The 19,966-nt window shown below is 46.7% G+C and overlaps 2 protein-coding genes across 7 annotated transcripts in view; both read right to left on the bottom strand.

Moving 5' to 3' along the window:
- Positions 1–350, bottom strand: part of LRIF1 (ligand dependent nuclear receptor interacting factor 1) — an 11,659-nt gene extending 11,309 nt beyond the window's left edge. The window contains exon 1 of one of the 5 annotated variants that reach the window (XM_015650590.3): positions 254–350. In XM_015650590.3, coding sequence (XP_015506076.1) covers positions 254–285 — 32 coding nt within the window. In that variant the 5' untranslated portion in view covers positions 286–350. Of the gene's footprint in view, positions 1–204 lie in introns of all 5 variants that reach the window. The other 4 variants (XM_015650583.3, XM_015650585.3, XM_015650584.3 and 1 more) reach the window with 4 other exon arrangements.
- A 3,336-nt stretch (positions 351–3,686) lies between these two features.
- LOC107214980 (cryptochrome-1-like) lies at positions 3,687–19,909 on the bottom strand. 2 transcript variants are annotated; one of them, XM_015650874.3, is made up of 12 exons: positions 19,645–19,909; positions 18,537–18,663; positions 15,701–16,161; positions 14,693–14,809; positions 11,845–11,992; positions 11,453–11,593; positions 10,151–10,321; positions 8,517–8,657; positions 7,928–8,079; positions 6,681–6,778; positions 6,111–6,221; positions 3,687–5,054 (listed from the first exon to the last, which is right to left on the bottom strand). In XM_015650874.3, the coding sequence occupies exons 3-12, from the start codon at positions 16,111–16,113 to the stop codon at positions 4,963–4,965; spliced, it is 1,584 nt and encodes a 527-aa protein (XP_015506360.1). In that variant the 5' UTR covers positions 16,114–16,161; positions 18,537–18,663; positions 19,645–19,909; the 3' UTR covers positions 3,687–4,962. The 2 variants fall into 2 exon arrangements, with proteins under 2 accessions (XP_015506360.1, XP_015506359.1); XM_015650873.3 differs by lacking the exon at positions 18,537–18,663 and having other exon boundaries at positions 19,645–19,908.
- Positions 19,910–19,966: the final 57 nt, after the last annotated feature.

Here is a 19,966-nt window from a genome sequence, read left to right as displayed (position 1 = left end):
AGGAAGGAAGGAAGGAAGGAAGGAAGGAAGGAAGGAAGGAAGGAAGGAAGGAGAGACGGGAAAGGAAGGGATAAGAAAGGAACGGAAGGAAACGGACAACGCCCTCCCCACTGCCCCCCGCCCGTCCCGCCGGGGCCGCCGCCGCTCCCGCCCTCCCGTTGCCGCCCACGGGGCCCGGCAGGGCGGAGAGCGGCGGGACCGTACCTGGCGGGGCGTCCCTGCGAGCCGAACCCCCGGGCCCGCCCGTACTCACAACTGCGGCCGCTGCTCAGGGCTCCGCGACATGGCGGGGCGGCCCCGCCGCGGCTCCGCGTGTGCGTCACTTCCGCCCGCCCCGCCCCTCCCACCGCCGCTTCCGAGATGCCGCTTCCGGGTTAGCACTTCCGGGAAGTGGCGCCGCCCGGCGGCCGCGAGCGGCACTGCGGGGGCGGAGCTTCCGGTGCGGGCGGAAGTGGGCGGGGCGAGGCCGGGGGGTCCCGGTACCGGCACCGGGAGCGGCACCGGCAGCGGCACCGACACCGGGAGCGGCACCGACACCGGGAGCGGCCTGTTCGGCTGTGCCGTGGCTCCGGGCCGGGCGCGGGACAGCGGCGCTGAGTGCGCGCGGGTGTTTGAACAGGCAATTTGCATATGCAGATGTCGGTTATAATGTATGCAAGGACCAATATGTATACATTCTATGTGTACATATAATGTATGCTGACGTCACGCTGGGTGAACACACGCGCGATAACACCGAGTGCTATCAGTGAGATTTAGATGGAATACAGATTATGTACAATAAAATATAATCACGTAATATTATAATTGCACAATTATAATTAATTGTGGTAAAATTATGAATGGAAATAAAAGTAAATAATAAATCAATACTGAAATTTATAATCAAACATAATAAAATGATATCACTATTATGTTCTTACATTTTATATAATCTATATTACAGGTTACATGAAGTAAATACAGTTTTGTATTATGTTATACAGAGCCTGCACAGACTACAAATATACATAATATGTATACATAATATGTATGCTTTTATGTGTACACAAAAGGAGACTGTGGGGCTGTGAGATATATAAATATAAATATAAATGTAAATGTAAATATAGATATAAATGTAAATATAAATATAAATGTAAATATAAACATTAATATAAATATTAATATAAATATAAATAGAGATGTAAATGTAAATATAAATATAAATATAAATGCAAATATAAATATAGATATAGATATAAATAAAAATGTAAATATAAATATAGATATAGATATAAATGTAAATATAAATATAAATAGATAAAAATGTAAATATATAGATATAGATATAAATGTAAATATAAATATAAATATAAATATTAATATAAATATAAATGTAAATATAAATATAAAGTAATCTAGAATTACAGATAATGTTCCAACACAGCAGCGTGTGCAGTACCCAACAGCAAACAGTAAGATGACTCTGAGATTATTAGTAAATATAAGTACAAATAATACAAAATATCTTGTGCATTTTGTTATATATTCTGTGTTTTTGAAGTTACACAGAGAAATTAAAGAGTCCCTGGGAGTGCACTATAAATGAGTGTGTGTAAAATGGTGAGAGAGAGAAAGCAGCACAAATCACATTAGATATTGTTAATTGCTTTATGATGATGTGACATCAGGATAAAAGGGAATCAGAGACTCTAAAAACATGGACCTATAGACATGAATGTACATGTACACAATGTACATGTAAATGCATCTATTAAGGTATTTATATATGATGGGAAATTTTCATATTTTAATATAAAATTTATTTATATAATTTATTTTTATATGTTATTTATTTATTCTTTATTTATAAAAATTTATTTTTATATTATATATGTTATATTATATTATTATATTATATTATATTTATTATATTATATTATTTATATTATAGTATGTTATATTGTATATTACATATTATATTATATTCTTTATTACATTATATTATACTATATTATATATTATATTATATTATATATGTTATATTATCTTATATATATTATATTATATACTATATTATATTATATTATTTATATTATATTATTCTTTATATTATATTATATTACATTATATTACATTATTTATATTATATATTATATTATATTATACTATATTATATTATGTTATGTATTAAATATTATATTATATTATACTATATTATATTCTATTATGTTATGTATTAAATATTATATTATATTTATTATACGACATATTATATTAAGTTATATTATATTATATTACATTACATTACATTATTTATATTATATATTATATTATATTATATTGTGTATAAATATTATATTACATTACATTATATTACATTATTTATATTATATATTATATTATATTATGTTATGTATTAAATATTATATTATATTATATTACATTACATTATATTACATTACATTATATTATATTATGTATTAAATATTATATTATATTATATTNTTATGTATTAAATATTATATTATATTATATTACATTACATTATATTACATTACATTATATTATATTATGTATTAAATATTATATTATATTATATTACATTACATTATATTACATTACATTACATTATATTATATTATATTATCCAGGTTGACAAGGTGTGGATTGGTGACAGGCTGGACTCGATGATCCTGGAGGAGTTTTCCATCCTCAGTGATTCCGTGATTTTCTGTTCTGTGGAAGGGAAGAGTTCTGGTGTCACCTGTTCAAACTCTGCTTTTAGCACCCATGGATTGCTGCAAGGACAGGAGGTGCTGGGGCACATTTGGCTGCTCTGCAGATGTGGAGGAGCAGCTCTGGCAGCCGCGTGGCTCCGGTGCCGCACCAGGACCACGAGAGCCCAGAGCCACCAGCCGAGTGTGGCCAGGCACGGTGCTCCCTGTCACATCAACACATGGCAGGGGTGGAACAGGATGAGCTTCAAAGTCTCTCCCAGCCAAACCAGTCTGGCATCCTGCGATTCTGGGATGTTACAAAACTGCTTGGGAGTGATTTTTCACTGCCAGTTTTGCAGCTTGGAAAGGTAGAGTTGGTATTAGACATTGAAAAACCTACTTTAGAGTTTTTAAACCATAAAATTGGCAGAGGGCAGGGTTAGATGGGATATTGGGAAGAAATTTTTCCCTGTGAGGGTGGAGAGTCCCTGGTAGGGGCTGCCCAGAGCAGCTGTGGCTGCCCCTGGATCCCTGCAAGTGTCCAAGGCCAGGCTGGATGAGACTTGGAGCAGCCTGGGATGGTTGAAGGTGTCCCTGCCCACGGCAGGAGGTGAAAACTGGATGAGCTTTAATGTCCCTTCCCACCCAAACCAGGCTGAGATTAGTTGATCCCATTATCTTAAACAAAATCAGACTTCATGAGGGTTCACAAGAATTTTACCTTCCACTTCTGATTTCTACACATTAAGCAAATGAACGTTTGAAATTCTATGTAAGGTCCAAAAATCCTGGGTCATAGTGCTCATTTTGTTCAAGGTATTTCTTCATCCAATTCCACTCAACCACAAAGAATTAAAATTCAAAACTCATCCCAAGTCTGAAATGCCATGGGCTGGTTGAGGATCCATCACCATCGTGCTTGAAATTTCAGGATTAGGGAAAATCAGCTGAGTAAAATGAAAAATTGCAATTTTGACAGGACAATTTGAACCATGAAAAAAATTTATTGTGGACAAAAGTCCCATGCCTTGGCTCCACTGCCTCTCACCAGTGTTTACTGCATAGAGCAGGGTAATTAGTGTTCCTGTTAATGAACTAAATAAAATAAGGAGTAAATTACTTGGAATTCAAAATCTCATTTTTTAAAGTGGTATCTCACTTAACCATGTAATGTAATGAAAAACATTAGGATACAGATTTCTGTGGTCTTGAAGTTTAGATGTGGGAAAGGATTTCTATTTATCTCAGACACATTTTTTAGATACAAAAACTCAGAACATTTTATTAAAAGACTATATTAAACTTATATCAAAGATTAATACTCAGAACTTCCCCCATCAGCAGAAGCCTGAGAGAATACAGTTTGGTTACCCAGGAAAACTGAATCAGTGTAAAACGTAGCTATTTCTCCCATAAACATCCATCCCAAACAGGACAGTGTTGGTGGGAGGACAGGCAGGTTTCCTGAGAGGACCGATGGATATCAATTGTGATAACAGATTGATCCAGAGCCCTTGTATTGTTCATGTAAGAAATAAGCTTTATCTCTTTCCAAACCCAAAATGCTACCTGCAGCCATGAAAACCCCACTGCACTCCCCACCAACAACCACAATTGACTAATCCAGCCTTGTCAAACCTCACAACAATACATTTCCATGGGAGGGGAAATTTTTTCCACGTGGTACATGATAGAATTGATCTCTACCCTGCAGTTCTAGTCAGCCAAGGAAGACAATTATGGTGATAAAGTTGTGTATTAGGCCTAATTTGGTGAGATATTTTCAATGTTGTCCTTAAAATGCATAATAATTCCTACTTATGACTTTAAAACTACACAAGGTACAAGGGGCTGCACTCTGCTCTGCCTCCCCAAACTGGGAACTGAAATAATCTGAACATCCCTAAGTGTCCATCTCTATAAGGCAAGCAAATCAAGGCTCCTAACATTAATGTGCAACCACATTAATGTACACACAGTCTTATGACATTGAGACACAAAATCTATTTATACAGGTGCATGAAACACATCTTGCATTCAGCCAACAGCTTCAACAATTCCAGAAATAAACAATTCCATCCAAAACTGCAGTAAAACCACTCAAGATCCAACAGGTCTCCTAAGGTCAGGTAACAAACAAGAGGCACCATTAGCAGGGCCAAGTGTGGAGGACAGTGCTTTGGCCAGCTCAGCTGACCCCTGGCTCTCCCCTCTTGACTTTTCTTGGTACCCAGCAGGTGACCCTTGAGGGAATTTTGGTTTATTCTGTCATTCTGGCCACTTTTCCTTTTGAAATGTTTTCTTCAGAACGGTCACGTTTTACCTTTATTTCCATGGGGTCATCTGCATCATCTACAGCAAGAAACAAAGAAGGAATAAAGTTTTTAAAGTCTTCCCTGACTTCAGTCAGGTGAAGATAAAAAGTATCAGAAAATGCTTCTGTTCACAGGCAACAAGAATCATGAAATCTCAAGATGGATTATGCTGGCAGGGGCCTTAAAGCTCATTTCACTCCACCCTGTGTGAGTTGAGAAGAAATTCTTCCCTGTGAGGGTGCTGAGCCCCAGCAGAGGCTGCCCAGAGCAGCTGGGGCTGCCCCTGGATCCCTGCAAGTGCCCAAGGCCAGGCTGGATGAGGCTTGGAGCAGCCTGGGATGGTTGAAGATGTCCCTGCCCAGGGCAGGGGGGGGAAACTGGATGAGCTTTAATGTCCCTTCCCACCCAAACCAGGCTGAGATTCCATGTTTTACTGTGAAGGATTCCTCTGAGCTCAGCACAGGCCCTGGGATTTCAATTTTAAGAGCACAGGTGCCATAAGTGACACAGCTGTGTGACTGGAAATACCTAATTAATTAATTACTTCAGGCTCAGCACAGTTTGAGTGTTCTACCCTTACCTGATAATAACCTGTTATCCACTGGACTGAGCAATGCAGAAAACCATACCAAAAGATAAATTTCTTTGAACAACTCACCTCTCCAGAGTTTTGTGCTCAGTGAGAATCTCAGTATCTGCTATGGCATAGGGCAGATCATGGCACCAAGGACAAACAAGAATATTCTGGTTTACAAGAGGCAAGGGCAGAGCTGCAGAGATTTCTGCACTCTGGGGACACACCCAGCCAGCCTGGGGCTGGGGAGTCAGGGCAGGTGGAGAAGAGCTGGCTCTGGGAAGGCAGGCTGCAGGCAGAGGGGTGCTCCAAGGGGACAGGGAAGGAAGAAAAGGCTCACACTGGTTCTTGCACATGGGACAGTGTTTTAACAGCAACCAGAAGAGCTGCACATGATGTCGGTATCCAAGGAAGGATAAAGCTGGAAAAGCACTCAAAGCCAAGCCTCAGAGCCCTGGGTTCCTGGGGACAGCCCGAGTGTCACAGCACAGGGAACCTGGGTGCTGCAGCACCTCTCACCTCTCGTGAGCTGGGCTGTTCTGTGCTGCTCCTCTCTGACCTGTTTCATCAGCTGCAGGTTGTGCTCACTGGCTTCCTTGTGGTTCACCATGGGGAAGGGGTAGTCCTGACCTGGGCAATGTGGAGACAGAGCCTTTACCACACTTGGCAAGGACATTTTCCCCAGATTTGAAACACTTCCAGCTTTTCTTAAATGGAAGTGCCTAATCCTCTCCATCAAAGAGAAGAGCTCCCACTTTGACATAAGAGCCTTCAAAGATGTGTTAGAGCAGGAGTAAAAGCACAAGATGTTCAGATACTATTTAAAGCAGCCAAGCATCCAAGATGGATAAATTCAAAGGAAAAAGCATAGAGTGATCCAAGAGTTTTAGGACATAAAGTTGAGGCAAAAGTATGTACTGTGAAATGAGACTCCAATAAAAAAATGTTAATGGAGAATGAACAGCAGGAAGGCTGTTGGATTCATCCATTTTCAGAAGATAAATGGTTTGTGATGCTTCCAACTCAAACACATCTATTTTGGATAGTTAGCAGCAGGAAAATCCCTAGCAAGGAATGCAAATGAATCACCTATGATACATCCTGCTTGCTTCTGCTCTTCTTCAGATGCAGTCCAGGGCTCGTAGATGTACTTGGAGGGAAAGTTCTTTAGTATAGGCAAGTATTTCCTACAAAACAGGGATAATAGGGGGGTTTATAATCCTGCAGTCAAATATTCATGCATTCAGAGAAGTGTAAACCAACCTGTGCCATGTTAATATTGATATTACAATCCATGGGAAAGTTCTGATTTGTTCTCCACAAAAAAATCTGGTTTATGTTCTCAAACCTCCATAGATGATATCTTCCAAAAGTTAACTTTGCAGCATAGAATAAATGGGGTGATTTAAACAGTACTTCTCTTCTGATTTCATCCAAAATCTGTTTTTAACATTTTTACTGACATTTTATCCTAAACATTAATAAATTTAAAAAACAAACTAATTTTAAAGAATTGTTGCAGAATGGCAAAGTCATTTTCTGTCCCTCTCTGTGAGGTACCTCAGCACAGGCTTCTCCTTGGCAATACCCAAATCTAGCCAGGATGGGAGGAAGAGATGTGGGGAAATGCAGCTCTTTGTTCAGTGTTAACACAGAGAGCCCAGGAAAGCCCCAGTGCTTTCAGAGAGCCCCTCAGCACATTATGGAGAGACAAGGAAAGGAGACTCTGAAGCACAGAGGACTCAGAGTGGAAAACAAAACCTATGTGTGTGCAACTAAAGGATGGCAGGGTTAGATGGGATATTGGGATAATTCTTCCTCTGAGGGTGGGGAGGCCCTGGCACAGGTGCCCAGAGAAGCTGTGGCTGCCCCATCCCTGGAAGTGTCCAAAGCCAGGCTGGACAGGGCTTGGAGAAACCTTGGGACAGTAGAAGATGTCCCTGCCCATGGCAGGGGGTGGATGAGGTTTAAGGTCCCTTCCAAGCACATCCCAGAATTCTATGAAAAGCAAGAAACAAAGTGCAGACTGGAGCAGAGAAGCTGTGGGAAGTTCCACTCAAATCCTTTGGAAAGAGGAGCCAGCCTGCTGATCAAACACGGTGCTGGAGGCAACCAGTGCTCACAAATGAACACAAGCCCTGCTCAGCCATCACCTGGAATGACAGGTATCTCTCTGCTTCTCCATGACTCAGTTTCCTCATGTGCTCAACAAACCATTGCTTATGAGCCCTGTTTAACAGATGTGTGTGTTTCCAAGTGATCCAGTTCATCAGCTCCTGCCATCAGAGGAGCTTGGGAAGCTCTCAGGGAGGTGGTGGGATGGGGAGTCCCCTGACCTGATGTAGTCACCCTGGGGGTCTGTGCGCTTCCCAAAGCGGACAGGGCAGAAGATCCGTGTGTACTGGTGGAAGAAGGCGCTGGCTGACAGCCACATCCAGTTCCCAGCATTGATGCTGTAGTCAGCATCTAAAAGCAGCTCTTCAAACACCTGCAAATCAGGGGTGGGGAAGAGAGAAACACCCCTGAAATGGCTACTTCTGAAAAAGTGGACAGAAGCAGGCTGGGAGGGGAAGGGTGGGGGCTGCTGCTGGAAGCACAGCCCTGTGGGGCCTGGGCTGCCTCCTCACAGGCACAGCAGGAGTGCTCTCCAAAGACAGAGCAACCCAGAAACTCTGAGTTTGGAACTCTGCTACAGACTGAGCTTGTCTCCACCGGTATCCTCATTATCCAAAAATCACGAGGATTTGGGGAAGGGAATGACCTCTCACAACTGCACCGAGTGACAAAGAGATTCCATAAACCCTGAAATCCACAGGAAGGGGCAGAACTAAACTCTGCTCTGCAGAATCTCCACTGCTAGACTCGGGCAGTGCAGTGTTTCCCAGGGCCAGGCAGAACAGAGGGAAATAAGAGCCAGCAGTGAACCTTCATTCCCTCTTCCCAGCTGATCCAGAGGTCCCCCCGTGTCAGGAAGCAGGCGACAGCGTGCCGAGCCAGGTGATGGATCCAGCCCTCCTGGCGCAGCTGGGTCATGATGGCATCGATCCATGGGAATCCTGTCTGTGCCTGCAGCAGAACAGGACATCAGCTCCCTCCTCATACACTGCTTTCACACAATCACAGGACGCTTTGGCTGGCAAGGGAAACTGAAGCCAATTCAATGGGTGACAATGGGTGACAGTGGGCTGTGGGGGTGTCCCCTGGGAGTGCCACCACCCTGCCATGCCTGGCAGAGGTGACACCATGGTGGCACCTGGCCCCAAGGGTGACCCCGGATGTCCCCAGGCCTTGGGAAGTGACCCCTGGTGTCCCCGAGGATGACCCCAGGTGACCCCAAAGATGTCCCCAAAGGTGACCCCAGGTGACCCTGAGGGTGACCCCAAAGGTGTCCCCAAAGGTGACCCTGGCTGTCCCCGAGGTGACCCCAGCTGTCCCCGCCCTCACAGGTGACAATTCACGGTGCCTGGCGTTTGACGTGTTGGTGACAGCCGTGTGCTCGCTGTCCCTGGCGCTCTGTGCCCGCTCCATTGCCCGCGGGCTGCTCCTGCAGGGGGTCAGTACCGGAACGGGAACCCGATCTAGAACCGAGTCTGGAACCTGATCTAGAACCAGATCTAGAACCCAGTCTAGAACCCGATCTAGAACCTGATCTAGAAACCGAGTCTAGAACCTGATCTAGAACTGGGTCTAGAACCCGATCTAGAACCGAGTCTGGAACCGAGTCTAGAACCGAGTCTGGAACCGAGTCTAGAACCGAGTCTAGAACCTGATCTAGAACCCGATCTAGAACCGGGTCTGGAACCGGGTCTGGAACCCGGTCTGGAACCGAGTCTGGAACGTGATCTAGAACTCGATCTAGAACCTGATCAGGAGCCGGGACTGGGAACCGGGGCTGGGGACCGGAACTGGAACCGGAACCAGCGCCAGAACCGGAACTGGGGGGTTTGGGGGAGGGGATTGATGGGATGTGGGGGAATGGTGGGAGATGTTGGGAAGCGCTGGGACATGGTGGGACATGATGGGACATGGGGACGTGGTGGGACATGGGGACACAGTGGGACATGGGGACATGGTGGGATGTTGGGACAGGGTGGGACATTGGGGGCATGGGGACATGTCATGGCATCTCCATGCCATGGGCAAGGGGACACTCCACTATCCCAGGTTCCTCCAAGCCCTGTCCAACCTGGCCTTCGACATTTCCAGGGATGGGGCAGCCACAGCTGCTCTGGGCGACCTGGGCTAGGGCCTCATCACCCTCACAGGGAAGAATTCTGTCCCACTATCCCATCTGAGCCTGATCTCTGTCAGCTGGAAGCCACTGCCCCTTATCCTGTGACTCCATCCCTTGTCCCAGGTCCCTCTCCAGCTCTCCTGGAGCCCCTTTAGGCACTGGAAGGGTCTCTGAGGTCTCCCTGGAGCCTTCTCTTCTCCAGGCTGAACATTCCCAGCTCTGTCACACCACTGCAAGACCCCCTCCAACCACCAGGAGGGACCAATCAAGAGAAGAGGAAAGCTCCAAGCTCCAATGCAGCTGCTGTGGCCATGCACCTCATTACCGTTTTCCATTTGTCGAGCCTCTCTGCGTCCTTGTACCAGCAGATCTGGAGGCAGATGGGGTTTCCAGACATCTGGGTGAAGTTGGGGGTTGCTGATGCTACTGTATAGAAAAATTCCCTCCACAACAGCTGCCCTTGGAGTGACACTGGGGGCAGAGAGTGGTGCTTTGCCTGCGGAAGACACAAGGTGACAGCTTCAGATCACACATATCATCACAGCCTCACTCATTTTGTGGCAGTCAGACCTAAAAAATAAAGATTAATCTGACTACAATACTGGTTTCAAGGCACTTTAGCGTTCAAGTCAAGGAAATCAAAGATCTGATGCAATGCTGTCTGGCCCAAAGCAAAGCCAAACTGACAGACCTCAGTGTTACCTCAAACATTCCCCACCTCCCTTCCAAAACAGTTCACACCGGGATTTCTTACACCAAGCATGTGTTTATTAATGTTTATTAATGTGTTAACTGAATTCAGGTGGCTCAATCGTGTCTCAAAAGAAAGTCTTAAAATGGAGGTAAAGGAGGACCTGGGTTTTTCTTGGGTTGGTTTCAAGCTCAATTTTTATTAAGAATCAAACAAGATTTCTGAAAGTGGTTTATGTTTATACTACAATTAAAACTTGTCTAAGACAAAACCAATTGATTTCCAGAAACAAAACTGTATAAAAATATCAAAAACTTCCCTTAACCACTAGACAAACCAAATCCTTGAATTTTAGTAATGTTTTCCTGGGCTTCCCTGCTGATCCTGGGTCTGCTTGTTCCCTATTCATAGAACCATGATTTGGGTTGGAAGGGACCTTAAAGCCCATTCCATTCCACCCCATGCCATGGGCAGGACACCTTCCCCTAGCCCAGGTTGCTCCAAGCTCTGTCCAACCTGGCCTTGGTGCTTTGAGGGATGGGGCAGCCACAGCTGCTCTGGGCAGGCTGGGCCAGGGCCTCCCCACCCTCACATGGAAGAATTTCTTCCCAACATCTAATCCAAACCTGCTCTCTTTCAGTTTGAAACCATTCCCCCCTGTCCTGTCACTACAGTTCCTGATGAAAATATGAATTTAGAATATGAGTATCATGTTTCTAAAACTTATTTAGGAAGAGCTGCAGACATTCACAGGTGTTTCACAGAACATGCAGCCACTCCACAGATTCCATGGGACACTGTGAGAAGACATTGACAAAGCAGCATTTTTTGATACACAAAATCTCTACCAAGATGATCCAAGTGTTAAATCCTGCCTCCCATACCAGACATGCCACAGTTTTGGATTTACTTACTTAGGACCAATTATTTGCTTACCTGAGCATAAATGTTTGACAACCGATAAAAAAACATCCGAACTGACAGACAGCCTGTACTGAAATATGGGCTCAGGCCTGTGGTGCTTGGAAGCAGCGAGTTTGGGATTGTCCTTGGTTTAGCAAAACTTGTCACCCAGCCCTGAAATGAAAACAGAAATCTGGGTTCAGGCAGCACAAGATGACACATGTTCAGTAATAAACAGAGGAAAGCTCTTGGAACTGGCTTCGCTATCACCGGGGCTTGTTTGATGTCGTGCCTGGAAAACACTCCCACCTGCCAGAAATCAAGGAAAACAAAACCCAAGCTGCCACCCTCCTCCAAGCCAAGCTTGGCTCTGATCTCAGCCCACCTGGAGCCACTGCCATCCCCTGTGTTCCATCAGGACTGACCTGGTCACTCAAGTGTTGCTCCAGGCGCTGCAGCCCCTCAGTCTCCCCTCCTCTCCAAGGGGAAAGGCTCTCTGGGGAAATCTTCAAATCCACAGGGAGAGGCACTCTGTAACACTCAGCCAGGCTTGGGTCAGGGGCCCTACATCTCCTGAGGTGAGACAGAAAAATCTTTGAAAGGAGCAGCAGGAGCCAGGAGAAGGAGGCAGCCCCTGTCCGTAGCACACACAAGCCTCCTCCATCACAGTCCAACCAGAGCACAGGGAATGAAAGCACAGCGAGAAATCCCAGGCTGTACTCTCCTGGAAAAGTTCATCCTGCAATTGCTCCAGCGAATTCTAGCCTGAACTCAGGGAAGAAGAACAGTCCCACCAAGTTACAGTGCTCAGAGAAGTCAGCTGCACCCATAGCCCAAACCCCTTTTAGTTCCCATCCCAAACCAAAGTCTCAGAGGCAGCTCCTCTCCAGTTGCTCCCAGCAATGTAATACTCAAGTTCTAGAAGGGAACCAAGAGCCTCCTCAGACCCTAAACACAATTATGGTGCTGCCTGTGCCTCTGAGGAGAGGTCACTCTGGACAGGTTTCACAGAATCCCAGACTGGTTTGGGTTGGAAGGGACATCAAAGGCCATTCCACTCCACCCCCTGCCATGGGCAGGGACACCTTCCACTGGGCCAGGTTGCTCCAAGGCCTGTCCAGCCTGGCCTTGGATATCTCCAGGCATGGGACAGCCACAGCTTCTCTGGGCAGCCTGGGCCAGGGCCTCGCCACCCTCACATGGAAGAATTTATTCCCAACATCTAATCCAAACCTGCTCTCTCTCAGTTTCATAGGGAAGGAGGCAGATCAGCTTCCTGGGCAATTCTGGCTGCTCCTTCCTAACCAAGGTGGGGGCTCTCCAAGAGCACAGCCCTCAGCAGTCCCCCCACATCTCCTCAGCCTCAGCTGCTGTGGCTTCCCAATATGACTGGAAGAGTATCAGTTTGGGTTTTCTTCCCCCTTGTAAAACACAGATGAAGAGGCCCAAGGAAGTGCTGGTACCACAGAGATTTCTCACAACCCCTGAAGGAGCTCAGACACCAACAGATCTTTGTACTCACCTGGACAAACCTGAGCTTAGCCCTGCTGCAGACACCTACAGAGGTGGGGCCAGTGCAGCTCTCAGAGCACTGTCATAGCTCAGGCCTGCTGGGAAGCACGTGAACACTTACCTCTCATCAGCATTAATTTTAAAAGTCCAAATAAATTAGGCAAGAAAGGGAAAAAAAACAGTACTAGAAAAAAATATAGGAACTTATAGATCCCAGTACTCACACGAGTTCTGTCATCAGACTGTCTGAGGACAACATTAGGAATTAAGATCAGGAATTAACAGGACTCCCCCAAGATGGGAAGATCCAAGCCTGGGTTGGTGGCACTGAGCTGAGGCCATGCAGGAGGCACCTGACATTGAATCCCAAGTACCTGCAGTCCCATTCCAGCTCTCTCCTGCCTCCTTTACCTCCCTTTGGATCACTGACCTCCCCTCATGCAGAGCTAAACACAAGACATCTTGACTCTGAGCTTCTTCTCAAGTCCTGGGAGACATGAGCTCAGTCCCTCTTTCTCATATGGCAGAGGGGAGGAGAGATTAAAGCCAGGAGGGAACAGTAGGATTATTCCACTGGACTTCCTGTGTAAAAAAAACCTATAGTGGTTCATCCAATTCTTGTCCAAAATCTTGAGAGAAATGTAGAACATGCCTTTGAGTAAATTCCCCAGGCTTGCCTCTGTAGGAGTTTGACATCTCATAAAAGCTTTTCTCAAAGAGCCTTAGCAAAAGCTTAAGACTTTTATGGAATCACAGAATCATTAAGGTTGGAAAAGACATTTGAATTATTGAATCCAACCATTATTTTGTGAGCTGTCCCACATGGTGGGAAATCTGCTGCACAACACCAAAAGAGATGACTGTCAGAGCTGCTGGAGTCTGAGACACAGAGTGTGAGCCCTTGTCAATGATGCCTGGCTCTGACATCCAGGAGAACACTGAATTTCACAGAACATGAAATTTATGGGCATGTTTTCATGGTGATACATGAAAACAAAAAGCTAAAAGTGTGAGTGTGTAGATTAGAGAGTCTTTTAAGTCACTGGGTGAAAAAGTAAGTTTAGAGTTTAAACTAGTTTAGAAAGCAGAAGAGAAGATGGAGGATTTAGAGTGTCGTCTCTTGTCCTTCTTTCTTCTTCATGTTTTTCCTCTAGAGGTTTTTGGGCAGTGATTGGATAGAAAATGCCACAGTGCAGCACACAGGTCATTGGGTCATTAAGAAAAATAATATATGTGTCTATTGTTAATTGGGTAAGAATAATTATAAAGATAAAAAGGCTGCACAGTCTGGGGCCATTTTGTGCCATCAGAGACAAAATGTGCCAGGTTGTAGTGATTTGAGCTTGTGTACAAAGTCTGGAGAGACCTGCCAAGTTTTGTGATAACATCCCAATAAACATGAGAAACAAGATCCTAACGAGCTTTGGGGTTTTCTCCCTGACCCAGAGAACTGAGATAACCAGAACTCCCCATGAGGGGTATTCTGAAGGAGCCCAGCCCAGAAGAGACTGGGAAATCCACGTGGGAGGAGAAGTACAGTAGAATCAGAGAGAGGAAAAACAGACTAAAGAAGTTACAAGACCATTCCACCACCTGCTCTCCCCTCCCAACAGTCACATCCCCTTATATAGAATCAATAACCCTCCATGCACAGAAATAAAACAAGAAAACATCTAAAATGCCTCATTATCATTTGGCCCTGGCTGCTCTTTTGGGCAGAGAAAGAGGACCAGCAATTCCCACTCACTGGCTGATACTTACTGGAAGTCTTCAGCTGTGAGGTTTCGGACAGGCACCTCAGGGTCACCAAGCAGAGACAGAATGTGAAGGAACCTCTTGTAAGTTAATGGGGGACTCCCACCATTTATGTCCAAAATCCTTAAAAAAAAAAACAAGATCTCTTTCCACACAGCAGGAACCAAGGAAGAAGCTGGAACTGACAGTGGACAAGAAGGTGACACCACAGGCTATAACAACTCCATTAGTGCAAGTGATTGTGGAAATTACAGATTTTACAAGTAAAACTCTCCTGGGTGAATGTACATCTATCCCAAGAGCAGTTTCTCAGGACCTAAGACAACAAAACTGGGATCAGGATTGCAGCCATGGCTTCACCTGCACAGCCAGAACACACAGGGCAGGGTGTGGGACACCTCTCATGTCGCAAAAAAAACCGTTTTTTTTGTAAAAAGTAAATAACTGTCCTCTCTGAGCAATCACCTGTGCAAACAGCTTCAAGACAGCAAGTTATACACATCCATTCATTTACATAATTTAGGGGTTTTGCACAATTGGAGCATTAGGGCTGGCTTAGTTATTACTGCTTTCCTTCTTAGTGATTTTAATATCTTCAGTCATTCAGCACAGGTAACAGCTTGGATCCAAGTGTATTCAGACACCAGTGAAAGCTGTTCTGAAAGAATTTGAAAAAATCTAACACCAAAAACTCTTTATCATATTTAACAGAACTTTTACAAGTCCTATTAAGTATGTTAGAGAATTTCTTCCACTCTATTTAAAAGAGTAAGTCTTTAGATGAATTAAACTGCCCAAAAGGAAAAAATGAACCAGCTCTTTAGGCTGAAACCCTAAAACCTGTGCACAATCTCTTCTGTTCCTCCCAAGACAGCAACACACAAAGTTTCTCCAGCAAACCTTCACCTCAGACAGTCCAAACATTTTCTCCAAAGGAAAAACCAAGACATTTGGCCTCTGCTGTTGTCAAGTGACTTTCCTGGAAACACCTGTGGGTTTGAGGCAGTCACGTACCGCTGGGTATTGTACAGGCTGTGGCCCACCAGGGAAAGCACCTCGAAGCCCAACTCTGCCCCCAGGCGCCGGATGTTGGCCTCCATCTCCTTGTAAAACGGCTCCATCGCTGCATCCAGCGTCACCTGCGTGATGTTCCACTTCTGGATGTGATCCCTAAGAACAGCCTCATACTCCCCTTGGATAACCAGCAAGCAGGAGCCCAGCTGGCCCAAGCTTTTGTGGAGATCCTCGAGGGACTGGAGCAGGAAGTGCCAGCGCAGGGCCCCAATGTGCATGGAGGAGGTCAGGAATGCTCTGTCCAGGATGAACACGGGGTACAGGGCCTCTGAGGACTCCAGGGCAGCCAGCAGCACTGGGTTGTCGTGGAGCCGCAGCTCCTTCCGGAAAAGGTGAATGGTGCGATGCAGCATGCTGCCTACAGGAGGAAGGGAACCCTTGGGCTCCAGGATAACAAACCCCTATAAAGAACAAGGTCCATTAACAATTAGAAATAGAGCTAAAAAAAAAAACTCTGCAGTTTTTACCACAAACTTCTTGCTCTGGTAAGTTTTCATGAGAGAGAAATGCAGGAACAAGACCAAACCTCTCCTCTGGTCCCACCACTCACCACCCAGCTCCACAGAGAATAGTCTCTGCCCACAAATGAGTCACTCAAATTCCAAAATTAAATCCCTCAATTAAATTACATCCCAATAACACTCACCAGAAGGAAGAAATCAAAACAGATAGAGCTGCCAGAGCTCCATTTAGGGCTTTTTAACACTTTTTAACCCCACAGATGTGGCTGTCAGCAAAGCCTCTGGAAATCATGATTTAAAGGAGGTCCACAGGAGCAATCAGCTCATCAGAGACCTAATACAATACTCCCTCTTCCAGGTGATTTTAGGAGGAGACATCTGAATTTATAGATTTCACAGAATCCCAGACTGGTTTGGGTTGGAAGGGACATTAAAGCTTATCCTGTTCTACCCCCTGCCATGTGCAGGGACATCTTCCACTAGCCCAGGTTGCTCCAAGTCCCATCCAACCTGGCCTTGGACACTTGCAGGGATGGGGCAGCCACAGCTTCCCTGAGCAACCTGGACCAGAGCCTCATCTTCCTCACAGGGAAGAATTTCTTCAAATATCCCATCTCACCCTGCCCTCCAGCAGTGGGAAGCCATTCCCCCTTGTCTTGTTCCTCCAGATCCTTGTCCAAAATCCCTCTCTAGCTCTCTTGGAGCCCCTTTAGGCACTGGAAGGGGCTCTGAGGTCTCCCCTTTTCTTCTCTGGGTTATCCCCAGCCCTCACAGCCTGCCTCCAGAGCAGAGCTGGGTGTGGTAGTGACACAAACCTACTCTTGGTTCATACATTACTCCCCTTTGAGCCAGGTCAGCTGAGTTCAGAGGGTTGTCAGGAGCGCTGACCTTGGGTGTTAGCCTGAAGTGGCTCAGGGTACAGTTTGGGAGGCAGCTCCCAAGCTCTGGCTGCCCTATTCAGGACAATGAACTCGGCAGATGTCAGGAAGAAAGGAGAAGCCCAACAGCAGCTCCTAAACTCCCTTTCCCACATAAAATTGGGAAAGTTCAAGACCCAACTGTAGGTGGGTCCTCACTTGCTACCAATATTGAGCCTTACCCTCAGAGGAGAATTAAGAGATTAGGGATTAGCAAAGAACCAAACAACCTTTAATCCAGCTCAGCTCTTCCAGCCAAACAGCTTCACTCAGCCCTTCACTAATGGCTGCACCAGGCAACTCAGCCCTTGTCCCTGCTTAACCCACATCCAGCAGCTTTTCCAGAAATCTGATTTTCTCCATTCCCAAACACATGCACCAGCAGCACCCAGACAGACCAACTTTGCTACAACGCCCCAGTACAGCCCCACACTCACGAGCATGGGGTGCAGCCCAAGGCAGGGCTGGGCTGTGTGAGGTGCTCTGCCCTGCACCCACTTCCTGGGAGAACCAGAAAAACAAGATGACTCCTGCTGCTCAGAGGAGCACCCCGCTGACATTTTTGGGTACTGAACCATGCAAACTGTGCTGGTAGAGTCCCCTGCACCCTATGCACCAGCTAGCCTCACAGAAGGACTGCCCCAGTCAGGGGCTCCAAGCCCCCCACAGGCTTTGGGGCTGTCCCAAACCCTGTGGGCCCACATGGTCTGCAGGGTCACCCCAAATCCAGACACCCCACGATGTCTGTGGGATCACACTCACCCTTTGCCCCTTGGTCTCACACACCTGGGACTGCTCTGAGCCCAGTGCCCCACACAGCCCATGGGATGGCCCCAGGATATATCCCCAGGCTGGGATCCAACCCACCCCATCCCGTGATGGCATCTCCAGAGAATCAATAGGGAGCAGGATCACACCACAACAGGGACTGGGCACAGGACAGATGGGCCCCAGGTCAGGGCTTGGGTGGGCTGTAGGGTCTGAGTTAAGGGCAGCTCTGGGGATCACACTAAAGGGGACTGGGAGAATCAGAGCTGGGGGGACAAGGATTTAATTAAAAGAGGATGAGAGGAGCAGGGGCTCCATTAAAAGGGGCTGAAGGTCACTGGGGAGGGAGGGAGCCTTGAGCCAAAGAAATGTCAAAGCTGGGTGAGGAGCTGGGATCCCCTGCTGGGTGGAAAGGAATGGAGGGGGATCACCTGTCCAAGCCATGGGCGGTGTAGAAACCAGTGACTCAAGTCCATTCACCCAGCAAGGCTGGGCAGACTCCCTGCCACAACCAGATCACATCTGTTCCCCAAAAATCAGCCAGGCAGGCAGAAGATACACCTCACACGGGATTCATCCCTGCACTTTGGGACAGGTGCACCAAGACAGAAAGGGAAAACCAGGCCTTACTTTGAGGGCTGCACAGCTGATGCTGTCCAGGGTCTTTACAACCCATCACCCCAAAAGGAGGAGGTCACACAGTCACTGATCCCAGCTCTCCCACTGCTGAGCATTTGTCTCCACAGGCAGGAATGTGCTGGAAGGATGCAAGGGCTGTCAGTGGCACTATCCAAAACCCACTGTGCTGCTCCTGTCCCTACAGGTATCCAGAAATGAGTTGACCAGGTTCAAACACCCCTAAATACCATAAATATCTGCACTGAGGTGGATTCTGCATCAAAGATGGTCTAAGCCACTCAAGTTTTTATGTAACTCCCAAGAAGAAGGATTGCAGGCAGCTCCTCTCTGGTCCCACTGGCCCTTGGAGCTGGCAGAGCCAGATGGGGCAGGGACAGACCAAGACCTACGAACTGGGAAGACAAAATTTTAACAGTTTAATTTCCTCTGTGGGGCACTCTCCATTGTCAAATGCTCCTTGACTATATCCCAGCTGCTTCAGAAGTAATAATGAAACAGATAAACACAGGTTCAGACATCTGGAGAGAGTAGCCTCACACCTGCTCTCTGAAACAACAGTCTAGGCTTGGGAAGTGGAATAATTATCACCATTAAGTTGATTACTGTTATTCTGATTTGATAGACTTGAGAACAATTCTTAACTGTGATGTAAGAATTTAAGTTTGGCCTAAGTCTGGTTCCATAATGCCACTCTCCACACGGAGCCAGACCTGAGGCTACTGTTGATTCCAACCTCTAAGTTATTTTCCCTGCTTGAATACTTGAATACGTATTCACCACGGTAATGGATATAGCTTTGATGCAAGAAAATGGCATATCGAGTCAGAGGAGAAAATAAGTTCCAAATCCATCCAAGAGGAGGGATTTGAATGGGGCTTCTCCTGCAGCGGGTGGAGAACCGAGAGTCTGTACCCACGGGGGGAAAGGAAGGTGGGGGAGAGGGGCTGAGGCTACAGGACCTCCTGCCCGGACCCCTCACACAGGGAGGAGTGGCGAGGAGGGAGCGGGGGAGGGCGGCCCCTGCGCCTGTCCCGCAGCAGCTGGGGGCGAACGGGCCAGCCTGGCCCCCACCTCTCCCTGAGGGGGCTCCTGCCTTTACCTCCTTCCCCACGGGCTGCGGTGGCGGCGGGCGCGGCGCCGGTTCCTCGCCCCACGGGGCTGCTTACATAACGCCGGCCAGGACGGGTGGGTTACGCAAGGACCGCTCCCAGCGGGGCCCTGCCCGCTGTCCGCGGAGGTTTAACGCGGTTCAGGGCGGGAGGGCCCAGGGCTGGAGGATCCCAGAGGATCCCGGGGAATCCCGGAGGGTCCCAGAGCAGCTCCGGCCCCGCGCCCGCCTCCCCACAGCGACCTCCAGCCACACCCCCAGCGCCTGGGGGGCGGGGCTTGGATTCCCGCCCGCAGCGCTTACCAATAGCAGT

Source organism: Parus major, chromosome 26 (assembly GCF_001522545.3).
Source record: "Parus major isolate Abel chromosome 26, Parus_major1.1, whole genome shotgun sequence".
NCBI lineage: Eukaryota > Metazoa > Chordata > Aves > Passeriformes > Paridae > Parus > Parus major.
This window is presented reverse-complemented; position numbering and strand designations above follow the sequence as displayed.